Here is a 17850-nt window from a genome sequence, read left to right on the forward strand (position 1 = left end):
TTGTTAGATAGCATCAGGAAGGTTCCCCTTACTGGGGAGGAAGTGCTTGTCCTGTGAAAAGCCACTTTATGGACCTCTGTCTACTGCCTGGAGTTTGCCAGCACATGTCCCAGGGCCCCTAACTACTTTTATGTAGACCTTGAGCTCCAAGCTAGTGTGTAGCAGGTGGTGAGTATCCTCTCCTGACTCTCCTGTTTGTTCTCTTCTGGTCTGTGTGTGGCTCCACAAACACCCTGTGTACCCCATGTTCATCATGCACACAGCACCCAAGTCCTTTCACTGCAGCAAAGCCTTTCACCTGGAGCTGGGACGTTCCTCCCTCTGCTGCCTCAGTCATGCCCTGTTTTGCTCCACCAGTGCCCTACTTTTGTGGTGAAATGTTCCATCCCTGCAGCACCAGGACAGCACCCACATGGGCTTCTGAGGCTCCAGCCAGCTCTTGAAATAAGCCATGGGCCCCACAGTAACTCTCCGTATGCTTATGGAAAGCCCAGGCTGATGCAGGCCTGCTCAGCCTGAGTGCACAGACAGACTGGACCTCGTTCTGCACCTCACTGCAAAACCTCTTGAAGGGTGGATGTACCCTGTACACCAACACCTCCCATACTTCTCCCCCTGCGGAGAGCCCCAGTACATATATCCTCATCTCAGGGAAGGTAGGGGCAAGACAAGGCTGCTTCACCATGCTGGGGACAACAAAGGAATGGAATAGACCTTGACTTAGGGCCAGGAGTCAGTGCTCCTTGCCTTTGGGCCTTCACAAACTGTGCTTCTGAATACATACATACATACACACACACACACACACACACACACACACACACACACACACACACACACACACACACACACACACTACTAGAATTCTAGGCTTACTGTTGTCCTCTGTGCCCCAACATTTTAGCACATCAGGGCTCTGGGACCAGCCCAAGACACAAGAATGTTGTTCTAGCACCCTGCTCCATCTAACACCAGAGTCTAGCTTCCAGGAAGGCCATGTGGTGACATGACCCCCAAGGGCAGTGCTCCACAGGTGGCTCTTGCCTTTCTACCCTTGTCACAGTGCCTGACACCTGTCTAGGACCTTTCTTACAAGTGTGTGATTGAGTATTTTTCCCACCCAGGACATGGAGACACCAAGGCAAAGAAGCTAGGTCATCTGCTCCTAGTTTCAAACTTGAGCCGCGGTTAGACCCAGCTCCACCATAAAGAGTACACCATTAGGTTGGCCTTTACGAGCTACTCTGTGGCCAGATAAATACTGAGGTCCAGTGGAGCTGATCAGAGCTGCCTCTAGGCTGGCCTTGGAGAGGGGTGGGTGTGTATGTGTGTCCATCCTTCATGTTGTCAAGCATTGCTAAAGGTATACCAGATCTAAGGAGAGTTCTAAAGATATGTTAGAGGCCATTAGGTTGCCAAAGCCTCAAGCACATGATGGGGTGGGGGGTGTTTTGCCACGGTATCAGGAACATGACACAGGAGTGGCTTCGTCTGTTTTTACACTCAGACCACTTACTCAGAACTCACACACCAGCCAAACAATTCTGTTCTTTTATGTCCTTATTTCCAGAGTTTTCAAATAGTTTTTCAAAATAAATGCACCAAGAAGTGTGTTTTACCGGGGAGAGGGTGTTTGGATATGGTAAGATGCTAAGTCACCCTTCTTGGTAAGGTCAATGCTTGTGTCACTCCCAGGTGACCTACAGAAGTGCCTCTCTTGCCAGGAACAAAGGCTTGTGACAGGTCTCATGACTGGAAGCTCACAGCATCTGCCTCTGAATCTACCACTTGGCTTTGAATCCCTGCATTTGTCATTTGCAAAAAGTAGTTCCTCTGATTAGCAGAAGAACCTCAAACAAGAGAGCTGAACCTAGATAAGATAGCCCCAATGTGGGCATTGGCAAATGGTGTGAGGAGAGCAGGGAAAAGATGAGAGACGAAGGGGCGTGGGGGCAGTGTTACCCAGGACCCTAGCTGCCCCATACCCTGGGCATAGTCACATCCCACTCCAAAGGACCATAACTGTCTCCCACAGTGACTGTTGGGAATTTTGAAGCTTGACTTCCTACCTAACCTGCTGTTGCTGGCCACCATGCTGAAGGCTGGTGCTCTGGTGCCAGAGCCCAGCACCTAGGGAGAGTCCAAGTGAAGACTCTCAAATCATGAAAATAACTTCCTGTGTCTGTGTTTAGTGGCCTTTTGGAAAAGCAGCAGTGTGGTGACTTATCCATATTTCTTTCTTCCTTTCTTTCTTTCTTCCTTCCTTCCTTCCTTCCTTCCTTCCTTTCTTTCTTTCTTTCTTTCTTTCTTTCTCTCTTTATGTTTGTTTTTTGAGACAGGGTTTCTGTGTGTAGCCCTGGCTACCCAGCAACTCATTCTGTAGATCAGGCTGGCCTCAAACTCAAGAGATCTGCTTGCCTCTGTCTCCCAAGTGCTGGGACTAAAGGCCTGCACCACTGCCACCACTACCCAGCTCATATCCATATTCCTAAGAGCATCCAAAACCTAGCTATCCTGAGCTGTTCAGTGCAGGGGTGGGTGACCTGTCTCTGGAGGCTTCCCTCACGGTCAGCACACATCAGACCTTTTTTGCTGTCATCCAACTGGGAGCTGCAGGCTGGATCAGATCCTCAGGACTGTGTAGGCCGCCCCCACACCCTTACCAGCCTGGCCACCAGAGGAATTAAACAGAATAGCTGGGAAATAAGCTGCTCTGCTTCCCTGCCAAGGTAGCACAGGCCCCGTCCCCTGGCAACTTATGCCAGTACTAACAGAAAGTCTCACTGGAGCTTGGCCAACATCAGGCAGCTCTACCTTTAATGAATTAGCTTCAAGCAAACAGGGGTTGCCCATCAACTTCACTATCTTTTTTACTCCAAAAATCGGTTTTTCTTCTAGGCATATCTTTTCAGAGAAGCCAACTCTGTTTCCATCTTTTCTGCCTAACAGTCAGGGCTCTACTCTCTGTCTCCATCCCTAGCTTACACGACCTGCCCAGCATCAGAATAGTGCTCAGCTGAGGACACCCCTCCCCCAGTCAGATCAGGATAGATAGGTGAGGGCCAGGTTCTCAGATACAAGTGTGATACAAGCCACCCTGTGCCACCCCCCTCCCACCTTCCCAGCAGCACAGGATGTTAAGGAGATGGGTCTCTGTTCCTTCAGTCAGAAAGACTGCAGCAGCACTTCCTGTCAGTGCAATGAGATGACCCACCGCAGCACTATGACCATCAATCACTGCCCAGGCCAGCCTTGCAGTGTCCCTGGCAGATACCCTGCCTGACACTGGAACCAGTGCCTCTCTCCTGGTGCTCATTACTCTGCCACCACTATACCCCTTCCCCCAGAATCCCCAACCCAAACAGCATCTCTCAGGCTATAAATACAAATTCCTGCTGCTGCACAGGGATCTCAGAAAACCAACCAAACACTCCTCAGATCCAAAAATAGACTGGAGGCTGCTGTGGGGCCGGTGGCTATGAGATGACCATCTGTGCCCTTCTCCCAGCCCTGGGGGTGAGCATGATCCTGAGGGGCCTGACAGAGCCAGGTCCTATGGAAACAGCCCGTCCCCTGCCTCAGAACAGTTTCTGGAATCGGAGCCACCCAGAGCAACCCAGGGCAGCAGTGCTTTATGGTGATTGGAGAGCCTTCCCTGGAACCTCCCGCCCTTGCAAAGGTGGTTTTCAAACTTGGCTCTTGTCCCAGCACAACTGCATAACTGGAATGCCTGAGGAGCCTAGGAGCAGGGCCTGGAAGGGAGGGGAACATCTAGGCCCCTTTGTCCCCAACACACACTGCTCCAGCCTCTTCCTGTCCATTGACTTATCCCCACTCACAGGTGAGGTGCTGCTCTGAGTCTGGCAATGGTCTGCACACATTAATGATAGCATCAGACACTGCGTGACACCCCTGTCAGCCCAGCCTGAGCAACATATCAAAGGATCCTTTCTCAAAAAATAAAAACTGCAGCTAGAGAGGTGGCTTAGCAGTTAACACTTGTTGTTCTTGCAAAAGACCTGGGTTGGAATCCCACCACCCACATGGTGGCTCACAACTGTCCACCCCTCCAGGGAACCCAAAACCCTCTTCTGGCCTCCGCAGGTAAACACTCATAAATATAAAATCTCAAAAATAATAATAATAACAAAAACATGAAACTATTTAAGATAAATATTTAAGTTAAGTATGTAAAACCAATATCCGGGTGTAGTGGTGCACGGCCACGCTCACGAGACTGAAACAAGATTACAGGTTTGAGGCCATCCTGGCCTATATAGCCTGACCCTGTTTCAAAAAGAAAATTGCACTGGTGGCTGACTAGATAGCTCAGTAGTAGCCAGACATGGTGCCTCACACCTTTAATCTTAGCACTTGGGAGGCAGAGGCAGGCAGATCTCTATGAGTTAAGGACAAGCCTAGTATGCATAGTGAGTTCCAAGCCATTGAAGACTGTATAGTGAGATCATCTCTCCCCATCCCTCCACCTCAGAAAACAAGATGTCTCAGCAGATAAAGGTGCAAGGCTGACAGCCTGATTTGCATCCCCAGGACCCATGTGGTAGAAGGAAAGGACCAATTTTGACCTCCAAATGTGCACAGTGGTGTGCTCATACTTAGACACACACAGAGAAGTAAAGAATGCATTTTTAAAGTTTTTTTTTTAAATCATAGTAAATTTTTTTTCTAAGCATCTCTTGATCCAGCCAGTTGTGTTGCCTCCTGTGCAGAACCTCCTCTGCTGCTACGAGGTAGAGAAGGACAGCTAGTGTTGGATATGGGCCTCTTGCAGTAGCCATGCTGAGCACTGGCAGGACACTGTTACACTGACGGCTGCAACTGTTCTCTGAAAGAATGTTTTTCCTTTCTACCCCTGGTTGGCCTGAAAATCACTCTGTAAACCAGGCTGACCTGAAACACAGAGATCCACCTGCCTCTGCCTCCTGAGTGTTGGGATTAAAGATGTATGCCACCACTGCTTGGCACAATAAACATGTAACCCAGGCTAGCCTCAAACTAGTGATCTTCCTACTTCGACTTCCTTGAGTAAATCTTCCTGACAGACACTACCACAACCACTCATCCACAAGAACGTAATTGTTCAAAGTCACACAGATGGAAAAGGAACAGGTGTAGATGCCTTGAATGAGGAAAGGGAAGTCAGGATCTAGAGCCTGTGTTGAGAATCACAGCTGACCCAGATTTAGAGAGAATGAGGCAGCACTGCCGGCTAGGCTCCACGGCATCCTACAACAGAGCCAGCTGCTGGACGACATGGGATCAGTGCAGCCTGTGCTGGGTGGGCATTTCTGATTCAAACCCTAACATCTGCATTTAGTTTAAAACTTCATTTCTCCTTCCTTTTTCTTATTTCCATGGGTTCTGAAACTCCTGTACCACAGAAAAGTCCAGAGCACTTGAGTGAGCCCTGTGTGTGTTTCAGTTGGCACCTGGGATAGACACATGAAGACGACAGGAATACCAAGTGTGCCTCCTCACTGTCCTTCCAGGCCCTCTGGTGCTTAGCAGTATGTTGGCAAGCCTCTGGTAGGCATGATGGCATCAAACAGCTCTCAGCTTGGGGACTTGGAGTGTCTTCCTTAGGCCTCAGAAGCTATGAAGACTTAGGGGCACCTCTCAGTCTGCCATCTGACTTTTCTGTCAAATGAGAAATAGGAGGACATACCTGTAGTAGCTCTGGTGTGACATCAGAAGGGGAAGGGAGATGCTGAAACTCCTCCAGTCATTTTTGAGGCTCTTGCCCTTTTCTAAATGGGCCTGAGGTACATTTGATATCTAAAAGACGGTATGTTTGTCTCTTGAGGAGTAAGCTAGAGTTGTCCAGAAGATTCCAGTGAAGAAATGTCAGTGACTTGGAGTTCTGCCCTGAGGTGGGGTGCTAGAGGGTCGTTTCCACATCAAAGGCATATGTGGTGATCAGCACGAGAGTGGGAGGGAAGCCCTGTCCTGGGCCACCAGAAATCCAGTCATATCCTGCTGTTCAGATATGTACTATCTAGTGCGGTCAGCCTACAGGACCCTTTCTGGAAGCCGTATAGTCATGGAAGTCTGAAAGGGGCTGTCTGACGTGACTAACAGCCCCAGTAGAAAAGACAGGACACACCAGCCATGCTGAGCCTCAGTTAACCTAACCACCTTTTCTCTTGTCTGTTTTCTCCTTCCCATATTCTTGTTTGTGTGTTTTCTGCCTGGGTTCTGTAGTACAAATCTGTGTTTAGGTCTTACTCCCAGGACTTCATGCCTCACCACCAAGCCTCCGTCCAACCTTTCCTTCCGCCTACCTCCTCTTCCTCTCCACATTTCCCACCTGTCCACGCGTCCCAGAGCTCGGACTTAGCGGTGCCCACCGTAAGCAGTCCGCCTCCCAGCACCGTGGACGGGCCTCTCTCGTCTTCTCAGGACAGCAGCTTTCATGGGAACCCTGTCTGCCTTCCTTCCGAAACCTCTTTCACTGACTCGGTGAGAACTCAGCACACACATCTGTGCACGTCTGCACACTGGCCTGCAGGGTTTTAGAAAACAATGCTACTGCCCACAGAGGGCCTTGCCCTCCTTCCTGCAGCCCAGGCTGCTGCTGGTTTGAGGCTACTCAAGCATGAGTAGGTTGGCACCTATGGGGACCTCAAATGTAGTTCTGATTGATCCACCTATTTCTAGAATAGAAACCAAATCTTTTGTATAGAATTCCTATCACACTGGGAATAGAGCTAGTGACCATTTAGAACAGTAAATTGTCACAAAGATGAGATAGAAAACACTATGAGCTTTCTGTTATGTGTCTGTGGAGAGGTCCAGACTTGTGGAGTGGAAGAAAGAGAGGTAAGGTTGCTTGTAGGGCCCATGCAAAGGCCCCTGCGCTCCATCAGAACACAGGGAGGAATGGCATTACAAAGTGAGGGACAGGTAGATGGACAAAGAGGCTCTGACAGTTGGAGACATTTCCCACATCTTGAATTGTCAAGTATGTTGCTTCTTGTCCCCTGCCTTGGGAATCCCTGCCTTGCTACAGGTTGGGGGACCTCTGTAGCCCCTTTTACAAACTGGGCCCTGCTACAAGTAGAGCAGCTTTCTGGGAGTTTCCAGAATGTCTCTAAACACTTGGAAGAAGATCCAGGAGGAGACTAGGGCCTGGCTAGCCCAGGAGCAAGAGGTGTGAGAGCAGCTTTGCCCTCCACACTGGAGAAACACTTCCCAGGGAAAACTGAGGTAGCTCTTGGGCCTGGCCCATTGTCTCTCCTCTCACCTAGTCTCCCCCAGAGTGAAAAGGCCAGTAGTGAGGAAGCTGCTGGGGATGAGTATGTCAATCTGTACTCCTCTGGCCAGACTGGTGAGGAGCCGGCTCCCTCGAGGAGTAAGCAACCTCAGTGGGTGGCCTTGTGCATGGGCTGGCCACTGCCCCCTCAAGGTTGCCTCCCTTGCAGCTGCTGCTTCTGCCTGAGCCTGCTGGAAGCCAGCCCATCCTATGGGAAAAGACATGGCTTCCAGGTAGAGATTTGCCATGCTTTTGCTTCAGTGAGTGTGGCGTTTTTCAGAACCTGGCTGAATGAGTGTCCTAGAAACCACTGGACCCTGGCCCAGCCCTAGCTGCTCCCTGGAATTTCTTCCCATTCATCCCTCAATGCTGAGCCCTTCCTCCAAAGAGATGCTTTTACTCCTGCCCTTCAGTTCTTCCCAGCATGCCCTGCTGCTGTCAGCTACTCCCAAGGAAGCAGGGCAAGTGATTAGCACCTTGCTGGATTATGGAGGTCCGTGCCTGGATTATGCTGCTGTCCAGATTGTGGCCTCACAGTGCAAACCTATTGAGCAGGCGGCTTTCCATATTTGGCCTCAGCAAAACAGGGGCAAATTGAGAGACTTCAGAGGTCACTGTCCCATGAGACCAAATGAGAAGTTCCTGTAGGAGATGAAGTCAAAGGTCACTGTCCCCAGGAGACTGAGTGAGAAGTTCTAGGGAGTGAGGTCAGGTCATCAAGGACAGGAATCAGTGCTCTGGCAAGCCCAGCCTGAACATCATGGCCGTCCCATGAATAGTCACGCCATAATTCCCTAGGGCTTTCAGACATCTATGTCAAAGCAACCTCATCCCTTAGATGTCAGCACAGCATAAGCTTCCCTCCAGTGTGATTTGGTCCTGTTGGTCTTGTTCGTGAGAGCTAAACCAGTATCCCCAGCCACGGTGACCTGTGTCTCCTGCAGCATCAAACTCCAGGAGTCAATGCCCAGGCCCCACAGCCCTCTCTGCCCTCCAGTGCCAACCCCACTGCTGTCCCTGGCGACAGTCTCTGGATTCACAAGGATTTTTTCTTCACCACCTCCTCCAGGACATCCCAGAAACATTGTAGAGTTGTGTTGTCCATGGGTACAGAGCCAGCAAGTCTGCCCAAGACAGATCACATTTGTGAGTTTGGGCAGCTGGACTTCTGAACTGGACTGTCACTGGTTAAGGGTGATAACCCGGAAGACTGTGTAAGAAGTCAGGGAAGTTTGGGTGTAGTGGTTAAAGATATAAGCTTTGGAGGCAGATAGCCTCCTGAGAGTTCAAGTCTACTCTCTGCCATTGGGCATCCTGGCAGTCAGTTTCTGTAGGAAATGGAGGTGTGATAATGGTAGCTTATTGAAGAGAGTGAAGGAGAGGCATGCAGAGCACTCAGTGCAGCACCCCACATTCCTTCACAGAGTGGGTATGGTGTCTGTCCCCAGGCTGACAGGCTACAGATGTTAGAAGGAATGGCGCCTCCCCCTCTCCAAAGGCAGGTGTTGGTCTCCAGGGGACTATGTTTCTAGTAATTAATCCCATCGTCATTAGCTTGTTCCCACCACCAGCTGCTCCATAATGCTGAGAAGACAGACCGCCCCAGAATAGGCCGTCTGTCCAAATGCCACCATGCCTTCTCTCTGCAGGAACCACCATCTGGGAAGGATGGACATCCCAGAGATTCTTCGGTCAGCAGTGCATCTGAGAAGGACAGCAGAGAAAATGGGGAGAGGTAAGAAGTGAGCAGGAAGTGTCGAGGCCCCACGAGCAGTGGCCGCCCGGTGACTGCTTGTGTTGAGATCCTTTCATCTTTCTGATCCTCAGAACTGCCTGTGTTTAGGTGGGAACTACAAGGAAACTAAGCCGTCACTAATAACCTACCTCTAAGGACTTTGCAATGCCGTCTACTGTCCCATACGTAGTTCAGTGTTGCAGTCTGTAGTAATGGGAAAGTCACAGCAGCAGGCGCTTGAGACAAGTGGTCACTGCATCCAGTCAAGAAGCAGAGAACAGTGACTGCTGGTGCTTGGCTCACTCTTTCCTTTTCAGACAGTCCAGGACCCAGCCCAGAGAATGGTGCTGCCCACAGCGAGTGGGTCTTCCCACCTCTCCTAGCCTATCAGGCATGCACAGAGGCTGGCTCCTCTCAGGTCTCATTAAGTTGACAATTAAGATTAACCCTCACCTGTGTTGCCTCAACCTAAAGGCCTCCAGGGACACTTTCAGCACCAACCATTTCTTCCTCCCAGGTCCCCGAAGTCACTGGATGGTCTGGAGTCAGCCCAGTCAGAAGAGGAAGTGGATGAACTGTCCCTTATTGACCACAATGAAATTATGGCCAGGTTGACACTCAAGCAAGAGGTGAGGATTCCCCAGACCTGGATCTCATAACCAAGAGGGAGGGAAAGTGGAGAAATGTGCCCTTGGGTGTCCAGTGGGGGACCTGAGTCAGGAAGCCCCTCAGCTCTTGGGCTCCCAGCTAAAAAGGATTGCAGGGGAAAGCTCATTGTCCCTCTCTTGCAAGAAGTGAACTAGTCCCTTACAAAGCCTCTCTGAGCCTTATGCAGCTACTTCTGAGGGCAGTGTAAGGCATGTATATGCTATTAGTAACAGAGCCCCTCCCCTTCCTGGTCTCTGCCTGTTAAGAAGGTGGAGGGCCTAGATGCTGAGCTGTGGCTTGTTTGAGGAGCCCTGTTGATAAGAACATCACCCAGACATGTCATGAGAGAAGAAGCTGGTCCCAAGAGCCTTTCCTCTTCTCTCTACATACAGTTCTAGGAACTTAGGATTTGGTGGAACATCTTGGCCTCTGAGTAGCTGTGCATCTGGGAACTGTTTTGATGTTGTAACCTACAGACATAGAAAAGGTGCTGCCCTGTGCATCCTGGGCCATCCTGAGTGGCTTCCTAGCAACCCAGGAAGATATCATCACTTTAGGCCATCAGGCTGCTGGTAGGGTTAGCAGAATCTATACAGAGCCTCTGCAGAAAGAAAAGCTAAATTCCTTCTGGAAAATCAGGTTATGATCATAGCCAACTTTTTCCCACAAGGGAAACCCAGAACACTCAGAAGTCTGAAATACAGATGGCAATCCATGGAATGCACACCTTTCAGTATGAGCCAGGAGGTAGAGGTAGGATTGAGACCATAGAGCCCTGACTCCACGTGGCTTCTGGAAGGTGATGTACCCTGGTGCTCACAGCATCTGGACAGCTTCCTTAATACCCAGTTTTCTGTAAGAGTTCTGACCAGTACCCATCTACAAAATCCATGGGAGCAGGAGGGTGCGGATGCTGTGTGATGTACACAGTGCTGCTTGCTACTGCTGAGCTGAGAGCAGAAGAGGCTCAGGGACCCTGAAGCATGGTGAGTTTATCACCTCAGCCTTGCCTTATGTTCTTTTACTCCAGGGTGATGATGGGCCAGATGTTCGTGGAGGTTCAGGAGACATTTTACTGGTCCATGCTACTGAGACAGACAGAAAAGGTATGGCAGCTTCCACTGTGCTAGATTTGTGTCCCACCAAAGGCATCTCATGACCACACTGTACTGTCATCTCTTCTGGGTTGAACTTTGGATCTGATGGTACCGGGGAAGAGTAGGGAGAGGCCGGCTAAAGAGAGCCCCTGATCCTGTCAAAACTGCATCTGGGCATGTCCTCTCTTGGTGCAAGACAATGAGGCCCTTGGCCCTGTGGGCATCCTGAGGGTGAGAACAGTCATTGGTACCTACTGTGTGCTCCAAGGGCAACTCACTGGATAATAACATGTTCAACCGTGGTATTAAAGTTAAAGCAGCCACGGTGGTACACACCTATGATCCTGGCACTCAGGAGGCTGATACAGGTGAATCTGGATTCAGACCCTTTCTTTTAAAAAAAAAAAAAAAAAAGCTTTTACAATAGCACATCGCCAGCCCCTTCTACCTTTCCTTATATTTAAGTCATTCTTTTCTTCAACGTATTTACTTCACATAGTTAACTAACAAGTTCCTAGGAACAAAGTTTGTTGTCCAAGACCTGCCCCAACCTTGCCATCCCCTCTGCATCCCGATCACCTGAGTGGACGGAGAAGCAGAGGCCATGCCTAGACTGGGAGCACTTGTTAGGTAGACTGTGCCAGCAGAAGAACCATCCATCCATAAAGTTCTGCAATGGAGGAGTCTGGGCTCCTGTGAGCTGGACTCAGAAGAAGGCACCAGTGACCCAGGTCAGGCAAGGCCTGCCAATGCCCCGCCTCCAAGAGGCTGCTGAGCCCACCCCGTGCCACAGACAGTTTCTTGTTAGTATTCCTTTTCTTTCTATTCTTTTTTGAGACGGGGTATGTGTTCCATGGGCCCTCTTCCTACGCATTTTTAAAGGATTTAAAAGAAGCAGAGCATGGTCTATAAAGACTCCTTTAGTCACAGCATTTGTGGGGTTCCAGGGCTGTATGGAGAGACCATGTTGTAAAACAACAGAAAACAGAGCTAGGATTATGGCTCAATGAAAAAACACTTGCCTAGCCATGAATGAGGCTGTAGAATCAATCCCCAGCACTCGGAAGGCAGAGACAGGCACATCCCTGTAAGTTCAAGGCTAGCCTGGTCTGCAGAGTGACAGGGCTACACAGAGAAACCCTGTCTCAAAAAAACAAAACAAAAACAAAAAACAAACTAAAAAAAAAGAAAAGAAAAGAAATTCTGAAAAGTTGATTAAACTGTAGGTAAAATTACTCCACACTTAAAATCCTAACCCAATCAGCTTTGTATTTGTTTGTTTGAAATGACTAGGACCCAACATTGTGTGAAACTCTGAATTAAGAGAATAGTACAAAAAAAAAAAGCAGGGCAGTGATGACGCATGCCTTTAATCCAAGCACTTGGGAGGCAGAGGCAGGTGGATTTCTGAGTTCGAGGCCAGCCTGGTCTACAGAGTGAGTTCCAGGACAGCCAGGGCTACACAGAGAAACCCTGTCTCGAAAACCAAAAGAGAGAGAGAGAGAGAGAGAGAGAGAGAGAGAGAGAGAGAGAGAGAGAGAGAGAAATAGTGCAAAAACTGTTTGCCTGGCAAACACTGAAACAGGAAGACTTTATACAGCTTCCCTTCATCTGAGCCCTCAATGGTTCTTTGCCCATTCCCTCCAGCCATGACAGGAAGGCAGTCTCAGACACTCAGTTTGAAGCCTACCACAGCCTCACAGCTACAGCACAGCCTTTCCTCTAGGGCCTTGGTTCCCTGCCCTGTTGGGGGCTGGAGATACAGACAGTGCCCAGGGCTTGTTCAGTGGCACCTCAGGACATTCTGGCAAAGTAGCCATTTTCACCTCATTTTTATCTAGAAGTGCAGAGCTAGGATGTGAGCTGGTTTCTGGCCTGGTCATGTAAGGCTAACTCTCTTGCCCTGCCAGCTGCAGCCAACTGTAGCCAGGCCAACGGGCTGACAGCCCAAAAGCCTTCTGGTCTACCCATTGGGTATGCTGAAGGGATTGAACCGAAGTTTCAATGGTATTTGGGGTCCCTGCAGAACCAGAATTGGCTTTACCTGGGAGTCTTACCTGAAACAGAGACTGTGAGCCACATCAGAGTGGATACGGTGCCTGTGGCAGATAGGAAAGTTCTTTAGGCAGGTGGCTTCCTGCACCAGTGGCATATGAGTGACTCAAAGGCCCTGAGAGGCCTCATGGCTCATATGTCTGGGACTCAGCTGTGACAAGCAGGGCCAAGCCAATTAGACAAGCTGGAAGAGGGCACACTTGTCGTAACATAGCCTTTCTCTCAGGTGGCACTATGAGAAGTGTAGCACTCTCAGGGCCAGATCGGGGATAATGTTGGGCCCAAGCTCGAATCCTGTCCCTTACTTGGGACCTGTGTGCTTAGGACTTGGTCCCCCAAAGCTTCCATTCCTCTAAAGGCCACAGGGACCAAAGGGACCTGAACCAGGACAGCCCTATCGTGTTTGGCTCAGGCTCCCACTCAAATGCCAGGAGATAGCAGAGCCCACAGCTAGCTTATGCGAAGAGCTCTAGTACCAACAGGCCTGTGCTGTGTCCTGCATGACACAGCACAGCCATCCTTGAGTCTGGCATACTCTCCCCCCGTCCCCAAACACACACATACACACACACACACACACACACACACACACACACACACATTTTCTCTGTAGCCCTGGCTGTCCTGGAACTCACTCTGTAGACCAGGCTGGCCTCAAACTCAGAGGTCTTTCTGCCTCTACCTCCCAAGTGCTAGGATTAAAAGTGTGTGCCACTGCTACCCGGCATGTCTGGCCTACTCTTTGTCTCACACATGAGTTTCCTTACCTTCCAGCCTGTTAATTTCTGCTGTAGTGCTCATCAGCACACTAGAACACACCCTGCAAGAAGCCACTGGCTCCTGGCAGTGCTCCTCTGCATTTGTACCCCTTCTTCTAGAAACAGATGTCCTATCTCTGCTCTTTCTAGAAAGTCCCAATGTAACAGGGAGTTGGTTAGAGTACAACTGTGAGGCTGAGCACAGCACAGGGACCAGGTCCCCAGGATCCCAAACACAAGAGCACAGTGTGATGACATGACATGCCACACAGAGCCTTGAGACCGCTCTGTTGTGGGAAATATTAAAACGATCAGCAAGTTTCTGAGCTACACCCAGCTACTCTTAGCCCCAGCAGTCTCACCGCTCAGTTCTCATCTCGTGGAGACTCTCTGACTCAGAGCTCCAAAATCTCTCCACCCAGCTCAATAGATTCCCACTGGCGCTTGCTACCACGGCCAGCCCCATGCTTCAAAATTCTCAAGACCTTTGTGGTGCACATCTAGCAAACCCACACTTTGCTACCATACCTTTCTCTCTTGAACCCAGTTGAACCACCACATGAAGGAAAATGCCACACAGACTTAGTTCAGGAACAATGGTAACTCAGTCGCTGGGTACAACAACTAGAATCCTAATCTTGTAAGCCATATTAAATCTGAATCCTTTGATGGCGAATCCACCTGGAGACACTAGTAACTACATCTTGCCCCCTCACTACCCAGTCCAAAAGGACCCTCTCTTCTCTCCTTTCCCTATCCAACTTGGAAGTCCCTCCTACTCGCCCAGTGATTGACTCCTTTATTCATTAGGGAATGGTTTACAAGAGGTCACCTGAGTATAAGACTCACTTCTAGTCCTTAACCCCTCCCAGGAGAGCAGAATTAACATCAAAATACACATAGCACCAGGCCCATCCACCAAAACCATCCACCCCAGCAGTTGGGGAGATATGAAAAAAGGTCTGCTCTGCACCCAGCCAACTGATGAGCCTTCCCAGGTCCAGTGTGGTACAGTACAACCATCTCTGAGTTAGCCCACTCTGTCTCACCTGACACCCTATGCTTAATATCTAAAGCATGGGGAAAATAAGTAAACAGGGCTCTGGAGAGGTGGGGGTCATTAGCTGGCATATCCTTTCCCTTTGGAAGGAAGAGGTGGGTGCTACCAACCTGAGGCCTCCAGCTATGGGAGTTTTGAGTGTCACTGTTGCCCTTGCCCTGTGTGGGCAGCAAGCAACCGCTGAGTTTTGCAGCGCATCACCACTTCAGCCTTCCCTTGGGGCTTTAGAATGGAATTTCCCTAAACTGTTTAATGACTGGGCTCTGTTACCTAAAAATATTGCCTCTGGTTTAACTACAAGAACCTGCTGGCAAGTTTGGACTACTATCTCTGCCCAATGAGGAACCATTGAGCCATTGGGCCTTAGGGCAGCATCTGTGCTAATCTGGAAGTGGTACAGTGTGCCCAGGCCTCGGCCTCTTACCAGCACGGGTCACCGAGTGAATGAAGTTTGTTTCCTACACTGGGCCTCAGGCCTTCCCACAGCTAGGTTCCCCATCAGTAGTAACCAGTACCTGTAAGATGAAAGACCTAGGACCCTACCTGGCTCTCAGAGAAGACTCAGCATGATGCCCATGCTGCAAGTCACAACCCACACCCTGAGCCCTACCTACATGATTTATTTGCACCCTGCAGACCTGGTGCTGTACTGTGAAGCCTTCCTGACCACCTACAGGACCTTCATCAGCCCAGAGGAGCTCATCAAGAAGCTGCAGTACCGATATCCTTCCCCGCCTGTGGGACCGCTTTTGTTTCCTTCACACTGTTTCTGGAGCTGTCATTGAGGAAACTGAGGCTGAGCATGTTGAAGTGACTGGTTCCACCAGCCCTCGGGCTCTCAGCCCTTCCTGGGTTAGCCACGCCCAGCCTGTACATGGAGGCAGACCCCTAAAGACCCAGGATAGCCCTTTCACCTCTGCAGTGGGGCCCCAGTTCCCACCCCTACCAGCCATATTCTGGCACTGACTCAGAAAATGGCTGAGGAAAATGTGAAATGACATGGAAGGCCTGCAACGGGGTTCTGTTGCACTGTTGAGGATGGATGGGACCACTGGGTAATTCTGGACAGACTAAGATAGGCTGAGAGAAGGAAGGAAGGGATGGCCCTGCCAGGGGGTTTCCTGCAGGTTCTCACACTGAGCTCTGAGTGTCCAGCTGGTGGGGACCAGCAGGCTTAAGAGTGGAACAGTCTTAAGAAAACTCAGCCAGGCATTGTGGCACACATTTGATCCCAGCACTTGGGAGGCAAAGTTTGGTGGATCTGTTGAGTTCAAGACCAGCCTCATCTACAGAGTGAGTTCCAGGACAGTTAGGACTACACAGAAAAATGCTGTCTTGCAAAACCAAGATGAGGAGGAGGAGGAAGAGGAGAAAGGAAGAAGAGGAGGGAGTGGGAGAGAGAGAGAAGAGAAAGAGAGAGAAAAAAACTAAGTGGCCTGTCCCTACTGCCTGCCTTGGTCAGGTGGCAGACAGCTCCTCCACCACAGCAAGGCTTTGCCCCACTTCAGGACTCACCCTTGGGGATTGCCACTCCCTGTGTTAGTGGACAAGACTCTGTGGTCTTAGAAGAACCCACTTTTGCTGCCTGTTCCTCTTTTTCTGTCCTTGGCCTACCTGGAAACCAGCTACTAGGCCACCTCCCTGCCATATAGCCTGTGACTGCCATCTGCTGGGCAGCTGCTGTCGCTGGGCAGCTCTCCACATTCCTGTGTACCCTAAACCCTCAAAGGGCACACCTCCTCCAGACCTCCTCTGCTCAGTCTAACCCTGACTAACCGTGGTCTGTCAGCACAGTTGTGGTCACTCCGTTTGTGACTCTGAGCACCTGCTAGAGCCTGGCCTAACTGAAAGATTGTCAATTATGTCTGCCAGGAACATGTTAAACCTACCATGCATTTACATGTGGGATCCTACTTGGCTGTGGTACCATTTTTCTTTCTGTTATATAATGGCATCCTTGAAATGGAGACTAGGCAACTGACCTGCATGTTCCCACCTCTGCTGCCAGGTCAGTTTCTCAGCCCTTCCCATTAGTTTCAGCCAGCAAGTTCATAAGGCATTTCCTCCTCAAGTCCTGGAGCAGGCTTTGCTGGCACCCAGGCAGACCATCCTTTTGGTGTGGCTCCCCTTGAGTGCCAAAACCCAGGTCAGGGATCATGGGGGAAAGAGGAAGGATGTGGAGAGTTGGTGGAGATAGAACAGCAAGCAGCAGGAAGCCGTAATCTCCAAAGTAGACCTCAGCTTCAGCAGTCAGCTGTTAGGGCTGCCATGGGCTAGAGGAACACCTGCAGGTCTTCTTCCCCCAGGACGATGGACCAGCCTGGCTTTCCAAGGCACAGGTTCCCAGGAATACCCACACCATTGTGGCCACATGACTGGAGAAATGATCTGCAGATGGGAGTCCAAAAAATATAGAGGGAAACCTTTGGGGCCTGTTCACTCTCTGGGCCCACAGGGACCTGCTCCCTCTACCTGAGTGCCCACATCATGACCCTCAGTATAGCAGCACTCAGGTCCAACACACATACAGCATGGATGGTGCCAGAGTCCATCCTGCAGATCAGAAGGCAGCATTCAGGAACAGCTTCTGAAGCTAGTAGCCCAGGCTGGACATCCCCACTGCACCCAGGACAGGCCTTTACTTCCATAAGCTAAGCCTTTGCTCACAGGGTTCCCAGCATCACATGTGGCTGGGGGTGGGGGGGTAAAATTAGCATTCCATGCAGATCCTGTCTGTGAACCTTAACCCACACTTCACATATGAGAAATTCTCTCCCTTTGCTGACACATTCAAGAAGCGAGTGAGCAAGAACACATTCTTTGTGCTGGTGCGAGTGGTGGATGAGCTCTGGTGAGTGCCATGCCCCAGGGTCCCAGGAGTGACTGCAAATGTTTAAGCCTGTGTGCATTGCAGCAGGCCCAAGTCAGAGGGCTGCAGGCTTCCTCACCTGGACCAGACAACCATTACATTCCACAGACTGCTGCTCACTGGTTCCATTGCTTCATCCCAGCTCTGATTATTAGACCCTACAGACTAAGGTGGGGTGGGTGTTAGGTCTGGAGTTCCTTGTAGAGTGAGTCCCTGCCCTATCTGGGACTCTCTTCCTGTGTTATCTTAGGACTAGTTCACAGTAAGACACACTCATAGCAGCATAGTAGAGCCAAGTGGACGCTGGATTTGTGGAAGAGGCTGCCTCTCCACAACTCCTGCCATTTCCATCTTA

General features: G+C 50.3%; 1 protein-coding gene across 12 annotated transcripts in view; it reads left to right on the plus strand.

The window, feature by feature from the left end:
* Positions 1–17850, plus strand: part of Rapgef1 (Rap guanine nucleotide exchange factor 1) — a 123297-nt gene that overhangs the window by 98281 nt on the left and 7166 nt on the right. For 8 of the 12 annotated variants that reach the window (XM_031369587.1, XM_031369592.1, XM_031369584.1 and 5 more), the window contains 6 exons: positions 6223–6480; positions 8923–9008; positions 9526–9637; positions 10687–10762; positions 15263–15347; positions 17385–17477. In XM_031369587.1, the coding sequence (XP_031225447.1) occupies positions 6223–6480; positions 8923–9008; positions 9526–9637; positions 10687–10762; positions 15263–15347; positions 17385–17477 (710 nt within the window). The remainder of the gene's footprint in view (positions 1–6222; positions 6481–8922; positions 9009–9525; positions 9638–10686; positions 10763–15262; positions 15348–17384; positions 17478–17850) is intronic. The other 4 variants (XM_031369596.1, XM_031369593.1, XM_031369594.1 and 1 more) reach the window with 1 other exon arrangement.

This window comes from Mastomys coucha, unplaced genomic scaffold (genome assembly GCF_008632895.1).
Source record: "Mastomys coucha isolate ucsf_1 unplaced genomic scaffold, UCSF_Mcou_1 pScaffold15, whole genome shotgun sequence".
Lineage (NCBI taxonomy): Eukaryota > Metazoa > Chordata > Mammalia > Rodentia > Muridae > Mastomys > Mastomys coucha.